The sequence below is a fragment of the Athene noctua genome, chromosome 3 (genome assembly GCF_965140245.1).
Source record: "Athene noctua chromosome 3, bAthNoc1.hap1.1, whole genome shotgun sequence".
In the NCBI taxonomy this organism is placed as follows: domain Eukaryota; kingdom Metazoa; phylum Chordata; class Aves; order Strigiformes; family Strigidae; genus Athene; species Athene noctua.
In genome coordinates this window covers 34,936,468-34,950,529 of record NC_134039.1, presented here as the reverse complement: position 1 = coordinate 34,950,529, position 14,062 = coordinate 34,936,468, and the positions used below count along the sequence as shown (strand labels likewise).

The window sequence follows — 14,062 nt, the reverse complement described above, 5'->3', positions numbered from 1 at the left end:
GCCCTCTACAGCTACCTGAAAGGAGGTTGCAGAGAACTGGGGATGAGTCTCTTTAACCAAGTAACAAGTGATAGGACAAGAGGTAATGGCCTCAAATTGCACCAGGGAAGGTTTAGACTGGACATTAGGAAGCATTTCTTTCCAGAACGGGCTGTTGGGCGTTGGAATGGGCTGCCCAGGGAGGTGGTGGAGTCCCCATCCCTGGAGGTGTTTGTTGGGTCGACAAAGCACTGAGGGATCTGATGTAGTTGGGAACTGTCGGTGTTAGGTTAGTGGTTGGACTAGATGATCTTCAAGGTCTTTTCCAACCTAGATGATTCTGTGAAATGTTTGCTTAGATGAGTCAATATTTTGCAGTGAAAATTTGCTTTCATTCTACAGCACAGCTACTTTGAGAAGTTTTACCCATTATTTAAATGGTAAGCCTGAAGATAGAAACTGTTAACAATAAAAACTTGAACTACATTGATTCATTCTGACTCTAGAAAAAAAATAATCTTGTAACTATCTATTCATCACCAAAAATTAACTTACTACAGTGACAGCTTTCTATATTAAGGTCAGGCTAAACAGGGTGATTATAATTGCTACTAATTCTAAGTTTTTGTTAAAGTGAGACAAGGTGTGTTAGATTCTGTACTTAATCTCCGATTGAAATGCTGTGATAGTCATAGATTTTATTTAAATATCTAGTGATAAGAATTGAGTCACTGCTGTGAAAATAAATTTACTAAGATCTAAACTAATTGTTTGTTATAAAGCTTGCTGCTCAAGATGTGTGGAAAAAGTGTTATCTTTTTACAGAGGATTTTGAATAATAAAAAGGCACTAGAAATCCTACTCATCTAAAATCAACTGTCTTACCCTGTAGAAATAAAAAATCCTTGAAAAACCTCTACCGTCTGGTTGTTCGTCCACATAGAGATGCAGTTTACCATGCCTGCTTTTCTAAGGATAGACAAAGAATAGCATCATGTGGAGCTGATAAAACACTTCAGGTAAGATACCTCTGCATGAATGAAAAGAGATGCTGTGTGCCATTTTGATAACATTCGTTAACAGTCCTGTCACTTTTCTTTTGCTGTTATGTGGAGGTGTTAGAGAGCTAGAACATACTGGGGACAAATGATTGAAAAGGATGTAGGATTACATAAACATCAAGTTGCATGTTTAGAATAGGAAGTGTTGTCTTGTAGTTAGAAAGCTAAACTGAGTGATTTCCAGGTTTATACCCTCACAGCTGTAATCCATGAATGTGAGACACCTTTTAATTGTTACAGAAGAGCTCACAGCCTAAGTAATGCACCCCAGCATATTTAGTATTTGCTTGCAAAAGTGTTATTTCCAGTCACAGTAGACCTTCTACAGAAGTGAGAAACAGTAAGACATTTTAGTTACAGTTTTACTATTTCTGTGGGATGGTAATAGACATTATGATACTTTGATGCTTAATTAGTAAATTGACTTACGCAAAAGAAATACATCTGCGAATAAAAACGAACCCCTGAATTTGAGGATGGTATTAGATTGGAAATGGGCTCAAAGTTCTTAAGTGGATTAGGGGAGACAGAGAGGAAAGTGACTAATACAAATTTGCCAGCAGTCTGCCTGGAGGGGAGCCAGCCAGCTCTCAAGAAAACTAGCAATCAGCCAGCCAGTAACCTGGTAAAGTATCCATATTCCAGACAGCCAAAGGTAAGGGAAAAGAACAACTTTTCTGCAAGCCTTTGGTATTGTTTTGGATGCTTGATAAGTTGAGTACTAAAATAATAATATTAGTGGTGCTTAGTTGCTGTTCATTTGGCTACTTAATGTGTTGTGCTTTTATTTATTTATTTTATTTATTTATTTGCTGGCTTCTACAATATTATGATCATGGCATCCACTTAAGGAGATGCCTGGTGGATGTACTTGTTTTATGCTGTGCTGAAGTTACTGTGCTGAGCTTCTGGACTTAATGGCCTCGTTGTTGAGACTGCAGATTGTTTATTTTTCTCTTCAATTTCTACCCAAAAAACTAAAATCTCTGGACTGCGATTGTGTTTAAACTAAACTTTTGTTGAAGAAGTAATAGGAAAATTAGCAATTATCGGTTTTTCATTGTTTACTCTAAGCTCATTCATGTTTTCTCCAGTAGTGGCCTAAGCTTTTCAGTTTTCAAGGCTACTTCTACTATTTCTGTAAAATAAAAATTGCTAGATTAAGAACAGATGTTCTGCAGAACTTACTGTAAAAGTAGATTTCCTGTTACTTCAGTATTTAAGTTCTTATTTGAACCAATACTAAACATTTAATTGTCATTGATATTCCCATTTAAATGAGAAAGGAGATAATGGGGACTTCACAATTGTAGTATCCTGAATGCTGCTGTAGAGAGCACCTTGTGATTTGTTTTAATAATTAAGAATATATAACCTAAGGAGGAAAGGGAGACCTGTTGGGTTTTTTTTTCCCCACACCATTGTAAAGTTAAATACCAGAATTTTGATAAATCAGTTATTATGTGACACTTTTCCCTAACTGACATTTTATTGCTCAAGACAACTTGTGTCATCCCATATGAGTTTTTACTAGTGCTTTTTTTGTGTTTGTTCCCCAAATCATCAGTTGCGGCTGAAAGTCTTACTTTCCACAGAAGGATATGAGAGAGTGAGAGAGATAAACCTGAAATTTGTAGTTTTAAGAATAGTTTAGATTTTGTTAATAGATAGTGTTTTGCAGTTACTTTAAAAAAATACTGAGAAAGGATATGGATTTAGGCTTAAAGAATGAAGGTAGAAAAAGTCATTAATGAAACACACATTGCATACAGAAATCTTTTTTAAAATCAGTTTTCAATCTTTCTTTCTCTAACAATTTCTATCATCCTTACAAAATTGAAGCTCAAATTTAAATATTTTTATAATTATATGTTAATTTCTCTGAAATTATACATTCTTTCAAAAGTAGATCAATTTTATGACAAGCAGATATCAAGAGAGCTGTTTGAGAAAAAACAAACATATTTGTGTTTTAAAATTGTATGTGGCTTTTAAGATTTTTATTGTTGTTTATTTTAGGTGTTTAAAGCAGAAAGTGGAGAAAGACTCTTGGAGATAAGTGCCCATGATGATGAAATACTTTGTTGCGCTTTCTCTGCAGATGGTGAATTTGTAGCAACTTGTTCTGCTGATAAAAAAGTGAAGGTAGGGAAATAGAGAACAATGATTTTTTTTTTTTTTTTTTTTTTTTCCAAATAAGTAATTCCGTTTTCAGTTTTAACCAACTCAAGCAGGGGAGATTCTTAAGACTAAAGGGGTTTTTTAACTGTCTTAAATCTTATGTGGATAATTCACTACTTACATAATAAGGGGCCTTATCTGTTTGTTAACGTAAAAGATTCTCGATGTTAACATCATCCTTACAGAATTACCACTTATTTTACTTGTATTATCAGATGATTCTCTTTAAGTAGAACATAATGTATGTGTCCAATCCTATCCATAATGTGAGATGAATGTATCCATAATTCTTTTTTTTCATTACATGTGAATTATTTGGAATTTTTAAATTCCTCGCTGTTGTAGCAAAACTTTGGTGAAATTCCAGTATATATCAGATTCTAACTTGAATTATGACCTTTCCCTCATAACTTTTTATTTCTAATTATAAATATATATGTTTTTCCTTATCTTTTTTGAGGTGTTATTAAGAGTGTTTTAGGGCTTTATTTCAGCATAGTTTACAGATTCCTTTTTTTTTTAAGTGAAATACTTTTAAATATATTTAAAAGTCTTTTTCATCCTTCAATTCTGTTTAGATCTGGAATTCAAGAACAGGCCAGTGCAGGTGTGTATATGAAGAACACTCAGAGCAGGTCAATTGCTGCCAGTTCAACAACAGAAGCGGTCAGTATCTCTTAGCCACCTGCTCAAATGACACTTTCATCAAAGTAAGTGAAAAAGGTTGAGATTATTCTCATGCTGCGTACCATAACAGGATAATTATTGATGTATAAATATTTTTAAACAGTATAAATTAAGGTTTTTTAATGAGTCTCATAGAAAATAGATGGCAACAGATTAAGAGTACTGAGTACAGCTCTGTAATCAGATTTCAACAAAGCAGAACAGAAGGAGTGTTTATGCTCAGTGAAGGAGAATGGGCAAGTCCTCTATTCATAGGGCAGGAAGGTGAGGACTTTGGCAAAGCTTTTATAGGATGAGATGGGAGTGGGAGAGTATGGGAGTGAAATACCTGATTAAAAATGATGTAAGAGAAATGAGGGTAGAAATTTAGGATTGAAAATATTAGTAACCTAAAACACTGGATGCTGAAGGAATGAAAGAAAAAAGTATAATGGAAGTGTACCAAGTTCATCTTCTGATTAAATTGATTAGGCATAGTAAAGAAATGAAGTTGGAAGCCAACAAAACAACAGTAATCAAAGCAAGAGGTTTGTCAGGTTAACCAGCTGGCAATGTTCAGATTGGAAGGCAGTATGCATACACAGAAGAGCAGAAAATCAGGCAACTGAAGTCTACCTCTGAGGGATGGAGGTAGTCAGAATAATCAAGTAAGGCCTAGACTGTGGCAAATAAGACTGCAATTTCACAGTACAACTAAGCAAATCATGTAGTTAACTGACACTGAAGATGCCCTGGCTGTATATTCTTGCCTTTGTTGCAGTGCATGTGCTAATCTTAATCTACAGTAGTATGATAGTTCAAGCAGCCAACTCTGCAAAAACCTCTGTTTGGTGGGATTGGTTTTCTGCTCTTTTAGTTCCCTGTAGTAGCTCAGTTGCCCAGTTCCAGTGCAAGAGAAGTGTTAGGAGTAAACAGAAGTTAGTGGGGAGGACAACTGTCAGTTCCAGCTGTAGCTAGCAGGATGTGAGGTGTCGTATTTTGAAGTCTTATGTGAAGAGTTCTTGCAAGAGCTTGTGTCTGTGTAAACTGGAGGTAAAATACAGTTACAATCTGATGTCAGGGTGGAAAGAGGTGGCTTTCATGCTGACTTCCTGGATACCTCAGCAGATGCATTTGCTGTTTGACACTTTGCAACAGGTAGATTTAGAAGGGACTTATTTAAAATGTGGTTAAGAATTTAGACGGTGTTCGGCACTTTCATGAGTAATGAAAGAGTAATGAGAACTAAAGTATTCACAATAATCAAAAGGGCCTGTGTTGTTTTTTTTAGAGAACACCATACAATGACTGTTCACATTCTGAGCTCTCACTTGAACACTCTGCATGATTTTTTAATTATTTTTTTTTTATATAGGAGAAAGGGAAGAAATTTCGAAACAGGGGAATGAAGTGTGGGCTTGTAGGCTTGTAAAACAGTGCATGTGAGAGGGGTGTGGAGGAGGATCCCTAAACAAAAAAACATGTGGAATGTTCTTTTAACTTTGTTAGTGTGGATGTGGCAAGGATAATATTCAGAATGTCCAAGACAAACCTGAGAGATTTCATTTTTGTTATCACATGTAAACTGCATAACTCTGAACTTCAGAGTTGAAAGGGAAAGGGTCAATAGGAAGCTTCTTCCTCAGTCTGAGGAAACTTTCATTAACTTAGTGCTGTTCAAGGGCCTTGTCTGCACTGTACAGAAAGTTTAACTAGTTCTGTGTAATTCTGATGTTAATAGTTTTCGTGCACATTAGCAGATGGAGGCAGACTGTGGGATAGCCTGGGCCATAGCATCAACATGTGGGTAAAACTAAGAAAAAAAAATTGGGGTTGCATGATTTTGAGAAGAGCAAGAGCAATCTGTCTTTGAATAATTAATGAATATGTTGATATTTGTATGTTTATTTCTCATGCAGCTTTGGGATTTGAACAGGAAGTATTGTAGAAATACAATGATCGGTCATGTAAATTCTGTCAATCACTGTAGATTTTCACCAAATGATGAATATGTTGCTAGCTGCTCAACAGATGGAACAGTAAAGGTACACAGTATAAATCAACCATTTTGATTATGTTTTTTTTATAAAATGTGAAATACGTGTAAGAAAACTTTGCATGATGATCTTTAGTGAATTAAATCCTGAAACAGTTGATTATTGGTCCCATTTTTAATGCAAGATTTTGGAATAGCTTGTTCAGTACTATGAAAAAAAGTTGGGTGCCTGTAGTTGTAAATAAATCCTAGCTAGCTTCATTTTGAATCCTTTACATTTCACCTTTTTTTTTTTTTCTCCCTAATGTACTTTGTTAAAAAAAATTGAGGGGAGCAGTGAAACTTGTTTTTTTTAAAATAGTATTAAGTTTTTAGGTTAATTGAAAGTTCTGTCATCTCCAAAAAGGAATCATCAGTAGACATTAAAAGCAGTTTCTATGTGCCTTTTTCATGTATGCACTAGAAGAGAATTTGAGAGGTTTATGTGTTTTTCCTCGGAATGTAGGTATTATTTTTATTGCCTGTGGTTGCAACAGAACAATGCTATTTCAGAACTGCCATTCTTAAAACACTGTTATCTTTCTTTCTTATGTTTATTTAGCAGGTAGAGACCTGCTAAATCAGGAAAGAAGGGTTTCTGTAGCTGTTGTCATTCAGAAGGAAAATTCTGATGGAGGGAATAGAAATATTCAGTTGAGTTTTGTCAGGGCCCTCAATGAAATTAAGGTGCAAACCTAGATGTATACCAGATTTCTCATGGTGAGTGGACTTTTAATAAAAAAGTTGTGGAGCAGGTATCATTTTTAGTTTTATTCTTTTGTTAAGTAGAAGTTGAGACAGCATTGTGACTGGAATGATATGAAAGAATAACCCAGGGAGAGGGTTCTGCTATACAGTGTAATCCTCTTTTTTTGTGTGTGGTTGGTTTGTTTGTTTGTTTTAGTTTTTTAACTTTCTGTCTAAGCCATCTGGGCTTGTGAATATGGTAATGATATTTCTTGAATGGGGAAAGTAGCAAAGGCTTTTCTGTATCCTATCCCCCACCCCGCCTCTTTCCTATAAGTGATTGAGAGTTAGCTCTCCCCTGTTGTATTCTGTATCCAGATCAGTAAAAAGAGCTTTTGTGTATTTCCTTGACCTTTTATTGCAGCTCTGGGAAGCACACTCAGCAAATGAACTGAAAAGCATTGAGATAAAAGATTTCTTCAAAAATGCAGATGAGCAACCAGATGAAGTGGAGGTTTTAGTAAAATGTTGCTCTTGGTCCAGAAATGGTGACATGATTTTGGTGGTAGCCAGAAATAAACTTTTGGTAAGTACCTCGCTTTATAATTTTCTGGAGATAGTATATTACAGTGTAGATAAAAATTATGATTAAAGATAAAATTCCAGGCCATTAAAATTTTTCTGATATAAGGTGCATGGTTTCAAGTGTGTGTAAAGTAAAAATAATGTGGGCAACAAACTTCTTGACTGGGAGAAATACCTTCTAGATTCAAGAATGTATGCTGTTTATGTCTATAGTGAAGTTATTCAGACTGGGTGCTAACTATTGTAACTGTGTGTTCACAGCTTTTTGATGTTAAAACAAGTGATTTGTTATCACAAGTCATCATAAGTCATCACAGTACCGTCCAATACTGTGACTTTTGTCCTGGTGATGATTTAGTAGCAGTTGCTTTGTCTCACTGTTCTGTTGAGGTGAGTGATTGTCTTTGCTACACTATACCAGGAAAGACTACTTGTAATATAAACTATTGCATTTGTCTTAATAGTTTCTTGTATGCAGAGGTAAAAGAAATGTAGCGGTCTTAGCAGATTTTCAGTGTGCTTCATTCTTTTTGATTTTTGTTCACTTCTGAAATGTAAAATGTCAATTAGGAAATAACATTTTTAAGTCGTATGTTCATTTTGGACAATGGAACTCACATTTATATGAAAAGACTAATCTACTGAATTTATTTAAAGTTATGGTTGTCGCTCTTAGGAGTATTACTCAGACGAAACCTTCTCTCCTTCTATATGCTGCTACAGAATGTGACGACTCACTAAACTGGAATGAAACAGCTACAATAGCTTTGGGACTAGCATGGCTGGAGTAAGCCTGTACAAGTATCAGTTTTGGGGTTGGTTTTTTTTGTTGTTGTTTGGGGTTTTTTTTTTTTTTGGTTTTGCAACCTACATGGTCAAGTTGAACTTGTATTTTTTTTTTTTATACTTAGTGATTTTTTTTTTGTCTTCTTTTTCTTTTTTTCCCCTTGTTTTTTAAAATTATAGCAGTCAGAGAGGCTGCTGGTTCAATTTCCCTGACCATCGAAATGCGATAAGCGGGCACAGTTCTTGTTACATCAGATTTCAGAATGAGAAGTAAGAAAATGCTGGAAGAAATAGCTATTAAGTATACTACTTCTTGTTTTGCACTGTTTTCCCTATAAATGCAATCTAAATCTGAGTTATTCTTTCATATTTTTATTGTAGTTATGGAATATAAAATCTTTATCAAAAGTGGCATATTGCAGGGGACACATGAGCTGGGTTCACTGTGTGACATTTTCACCAGATGGATCTTTATTTCTGACATCATCTGATGACCAGACAATACGCGTAAGTTGACATCTTCCTTTTTTGAAAAATGTGAATTTATATACATATATTCTTAAATTATTCATTTAAGGAATTTTTTACTATAAAATTATATATCATAAATAACAGATATACAATATGTATTATGTATGTAGTATTTATAGAAGTTTATAGCCAATATAAATTATTTGTTATAAAATTAGATATACAGTAAAATGAGATGAGTTTTTTACTGTTTATGTGATTCTTTAAGTCTGGTGGCTGTTCTAGAGTAATTGTAGCCTTCTATTTTGCCTCAAATTTCATCTGAATTGGGAATTGTGACATTTTTTGAGGATCTTGGCTGACTTGATATTACTTTCATTGTTAGGTATATTTGCATGTTAATATTTTAGATAGATTTCTGTAATTGTAATGCCTCATTAAAACCTGTGAAAATAGAACTGTGGTTCAAAAAGTAACCTTTCCTTTTCTCCCAAGTTAGCACTTATATTCTTGACATTTTGAAAGCAATTGGAGTATAGAAATCTGTACTTGCTATTTTTTGTAATTGGCTTTTAACACTCTTTGGATTAGAAAATTGTGGACTTTATAGCTATGTCTTTAAACACAGGGGAATGTACTAGTCAGCCTGGGAAAAATTAGTTCCATTTCATCTGTTGGAATCACTATAATAATTGCACAACTGTCCCTAGTAAATAAAAATAGCAGATGCATAATTTTCACTGATTTTTTAAATCGGTGTTTCTTGCAAGTTTATATGACTTTGTTTTACAGGTACTCATCAAGTTTTGTATTTTGGCCTTTAATAAAACTAATGAAATACTGTGTTCTTCAACAGATTTGGGAAACAAAGAAGGTGTGCAAGTCTTCTGATGCTGTGCTGAAAAGTGAACTAGATGTTGTATTTCACGATGGCGAAGTGATGATTTTAGCAATTTACAATCAGAAGCATTTACAAGTAAGCTGTATTTCTCAATTTGTCAGTACATTTGAATGTTATCTGCAAATCTCAGTAGGAAGCACTGAAAGAACTGCTTGTTCATGGCTTTCAACAGTTGAATCTGTAAGCAGATGACTCTTAATGTATGATGACATTTTTATATCTAGAAACTCTGCCTAGTTTCGTAAGAAAAAAATGAAGTTTGAGGGGAGATTTCCACACTGATGTCAAAACTGTATGTGGATGCAGGGGAACAAAACTCTGTTCTCTTCATGACTGGGGAGGTTGTGGGCCCTCCCAGTGGCTTAGATGTTGTAGTGCTAGGGCCTGAATATAGGCCTTGACAAAAAGTTGACCTCTGGATGAACCTCACAACCAAATGTTATCCATTATTAGTATCTGCTAATTAGTAAAATCTGTATTACCATAAGCATTTATTAATTAGTATTTGATCATTAATGAAATGTGTATGCTCACTAGTGAAAGGTGTAGCTTAGAATATAATCAGTAGTGAGGATGAAATGTCATGAGAATGTATCCAGCTTCCCTTGTTTAGCCTTGTTCAAGGCTGAGAACCCAAGTGTTTGGCCTTGTTAGAAGCTCCCTTGGTTCTCCCCCCATGAGTCCTGGCCAGGCTTTGGGTGAAATCCAACAGGAGGATGAAACCAGATGTTTCTGCTCAAAGAAAAGTGCAAGTCATTGTGACTTGCTGATTTTTGGTATATAAGGCTGGACCCTCTTGCTGCGACTTTGGATGCCTCACCTACGGATGGATGCATCACGTAGGACTTCCCACTTGCAGGGAAAGGTACTCCAAATCCTCGCTGCAACCAGGGCTCCCCAGCGACTGTGGATCTGCATGTTGGTAATGTATGCAAGTGGTGATGTATCTTTCTTAATCACTATTGTCCCCATCATCTAGTACTGATTAGGTGCATTGCCTTGCTTATTTTTATTTTCTATAATTAGTTGTATGTAGTAATAATTAAGTGTTCTATTCTATATTTTTCTTACAGCTTATTTTCTGTATTACTTGATTATATCCTTTAAATATTAACAGTAAAATAAGCCTACTCTTTTCACTCTGGTGTCTTGAGTTTAATTGGCACCCTCGATCAGTAAAACAGATGTGCACAGCAATGTGTAGTGCATGCAGCATGTATAGACCAGGTGTCACACAGCACATGTACATAACACATCAGAACTACTGTGTGATAGCTAAAGGAATCACCTCAAATTGGGGGAATGAAAGGTGTGAGCCTGTGTCTGCCTATAGCCTTAGGAGAGCATGGGATCTTTTCTGTCTTAAAGAACATACTGACAGTGGATACAGTCTTATTACTGTGGACCCTCCCACCATGTAGTAAGTACACCAACATCCAAAATATATTTTTCCATTCCATGATAGCAAATGCATGCACATCTTCATTTTTATATCATGATTCTCTACCACATCAAATAAAATTAGTTGATAGGATTTTCTTTGAAGTAAAGGCAATACAATTCATTCAGATTATGCTTCTACTTCATTGTAACTGTTTAAAAGTGCAAACACTTTCATATTTGTTGCAGAATGCTGCTTATGCAAACTAATTGCACATTAACACACAAAATGGCCAATGTCATATCTTTGGCCATGAGGTAGGTATTTCAGGTGTTTAGCCTAAAGCAGCATCTGAATAGGAATGACTTTGTTCTGGACTGTGAAAGCAGTGAATTCTTAGTGTTAGATGTATAGGTAGGATTCTGCTGCCCTGCACTGAGGGACACTGTGCAGATAATGATGGTGGTACTGAGTTGATATTTGGTGTATTGTGTACGCTAATACGTTTAAAGTCACGGTTAGAGGTTGCACTTAAAGTATTTTATGCTCCATTTGGCATGAGCTGTAGAATCTCTCTGTCAAGGTGAATTTGAGTGTGGAGCTTGCTATATGGCTTTTGAAATTTAGGAGTAACATTTTGAATTACTCTTTTCTGTAGTCAAACTTTAAAAAGATGGCTAATACTGAGATGAGTTTCCTTCTGCAAACTTGTCCTGTTCAGAGAGCATTCCATGAAGATATCTACACTGACCTTCAAAGTAATTGGTTTATGAAAGTAACTGATCCTTATAATTCAAAGTTTGAAACTGTTAAACTGTTCTCTTTAGTATTCTTAGATCTGTATTGTAATTTATCTAAGTTTAAATTTTAAAATATTGTAATGACATCATTAACTTGCTATCTTGCAGCTTCTCTGTGGAAATACAGACAACGTTATTATGCAGACAGCAGCTCAAGAATCCCCCATTTCCTGCTGCTGCTTAAGTGAAGATCTTAAATTTGCAGCTTTTGGACAGGAGAGTGGAACGATAAAGGTATTAAATCCTATATCTGATTTTAAGAATAGTAGGAAAACACCCTTCTTAGTGCTTTTTCTTTTTAAAGGAATGTCATTTGAATGACTTTGTACAATAATAAACATAGTACTTGGGTTTTTTTACATTTTTGAGTCATGCCTAAATAACAGTAATTTAAAGGTCGTGCTAGTAATGTAGTTCTAAATTTCCTTTTACCAAGGACTAAACTAATACAAATTTTTGGTTGTTCCAATCCATTGACTGACAATCATGTGTTTACAATCGTGTTATTTTAAAAAAAGAATTTGCATGTTCTTTTCTTCCTTTTTCTCAAGTATGTAAAATAAATTGCATTTTGTTATTGTATTCTTCATTATAAAGGTATTACAGCTGTTGGATGGGAAAGTTTTGAAGTCCCGGGAGGCTTACAGGACATCCGTGCAGCATTGTCGATTTACATCTGATTGTCAGACTCTCATTTCAAGTGCTCATGATTCAGTTATACAGGTTTGGAAGATATTTTAAAAGATTATGTTGTAATTTGCAATTTATTAAAAAAGATATTTTATGCTATAGATAATGTAAACTCAGTAAATGACTGCTGTATTCTGTATTGCTCCATCTTGGGGCAAGGGACGGGAAAGTGTTGGCTTCTATTTATACCTTATGTGGTAATGCATATTACACAATTTCTATTTTTAATGCTGTGGATGATAGAAAGGCACCAACTCCTTTAAGATGGGTGAAGAGAACATTAATTTTCAAGCAAGGTAACTCAACAGTTCTGATTGCAGAAGTGAAGGGTTTGGGATGTGACCCAGATCTGGCTATATATGGTAGGTCTGTCAGTGGGCTTGCTTACACTGAAGGAATGAGCTAAAAAGACCTGTCTCTGAGTGGGCTAGTGCATCCACCTAGTCCAGTACAGTGCTGAGTACAGATATTATCTAGAAATAGAAAGGCTACACTGATGTAGCCTTAAATTAATAAGCTCTGCCTCTCAGAAAGGTAGAGTGACTCCAGAGAAGCGTTCTGTTGTGTGTCTCTATTAGAATTTTGACTCACGTCAGGTATGCACTTTTGAAGTGTGTCCTGGTTGTTTATGCTTGCTGTGGTTTAGTTTGCACTGCAGAGCAATTGCAGGCATGCTGACAGGATTCCTGAACTAGAACATGTACTCCAGCTACTAATGAGCATTCAGCCCACACAACCAAACTTGAGGTGGTTTGAAGTAAAACCTCCAGAACACATATGGGTGCTGGTCCTCAGCACTGTTTTGCTCACCAGATCTGTTCCAAAATTAGTGTTCTACCTACTTGCTGATACACATGTAACCTATGCAGCATCCCACTTTGTTTCAATCTGAAGCTAGCTTGGGCGCAATCACTGTGGCCAGTTAAGCAGTGCCGACCAGTTTATTGGCTTTTGGATCCTTCTTTCATGTATAACGTGGGTACCTTTTCTTTTGGGTCCTCAGCTCCCTCTAGTGGACAGTGCTTCCGTTAAACCTCCGGGATTGTCATCGGAACATCTCTTGCTTTCTGTTCTTCCTTTGATGCAGAAAACCTTTTAATTTGAAAACTATTAAATCATTGTAATTTACATTAAATTGATGCCTAATAGCTTCTGTAAAATAAAATTACACTTCTTCAGTGTTCAGTGAATTAGTAGCTGAATTAACAAAGAAGTGTTATTTTGTTGTAAGAATGCAAAGCAAAATGGCATTTCATTAAAAATACGCTTTAAAAATATAAAAGAAAGTTAATTTAAGCATGGAAAATCTGAGGTCTGCCAGATGACAGACGTCTGTTTGTTGCAATAATCAAAGGTTCAAACCCCAAAACTTTTAGGGTGCCTAGAAAATTATTGGTTTACTTTTTCCTTTTAAATTACTAGTGAATTTTAAGCACCAAATTCACTTTGAAAAATAGATTATGCGTGTATTATAGGGAACTCTCTCACAGATTGACTATTAAATACTATTGCATCCTCAATCTTCAGCATCTCTACTGTGGATATCTTCAATATCTAACCTTTTAATTAGTTGCCACCTCTGTAAGAACTTTTTATTATTCCTGTGAGTTAAGAAGAATGAACTGATTGATTTTTTTAACTTATGTCTGCCATTAAATTTTTTGTTAAAAAGTATTCCATCTTTATGATTAGGTATGGAATTGGCAGTTGAGTGAATGTGTGTTTCTAAGGGGGCACAAGGAAGCAATCAAGGATTTTAGACTTCTGGAAAATTCAAAACTTCTTTCTTGGTCATTTGATGGAACTGTTAAGGTAAATAAAAGGCTATGAATTGACAAA

The 14,062-nt window shown here is 35.3% G+C and overlaps 1 protein-coding gene across 1 annotated transcript in view; it reads left to right on the top strand.

Annotated features, from left to right (window-relative positions):
* APAF1 (apoptotic peptidase activating factor 1) overlaps positions 1-14,062 on the top strand; it is a 40,104-nt gene that overhangs the window by 19,487 nt on the left and 6,555 nt on the right. The window contains exons 13-23 of the mRNA XM_074902681.1: positions 872-998; positions 3,060-3,185; positions 3,800-3,931; positions 5,807-5,932; positions 7,034-7,195; positions 7,456-7,584; positions 8,362-8,487; positions 9,308-9,427; positions 11,642-11,767; positions 12,131-12,256; positions 13,916-14,035. Coding sequence (XP_074758782.1) covers positions 872-998; positions 3,060-3,185; positions 3,800-3,931; positions 5,807-5,932; positions 7,034-7,195; positions 7,456-7,584; positions 8,362-8,487; positions 9,308-9,427; positions 11,642-11,767; positions 12,131-12,256; positions 13,916-14,035 — 1,420 coding nt within the window. The remainder of the gene's footprint in view (positions 1-871; positions 999-3,059; positions 3,186-3,799; positions 3,932-5,806; positions 5,933-7,033; positions 7,196-7,455; positions 7,585-8,361; positions 8,488-9,307; positions 9,428-11,641; positions 11,768-12,130; positions 12,257-13,915; positions 14,036-14,062) is intronic.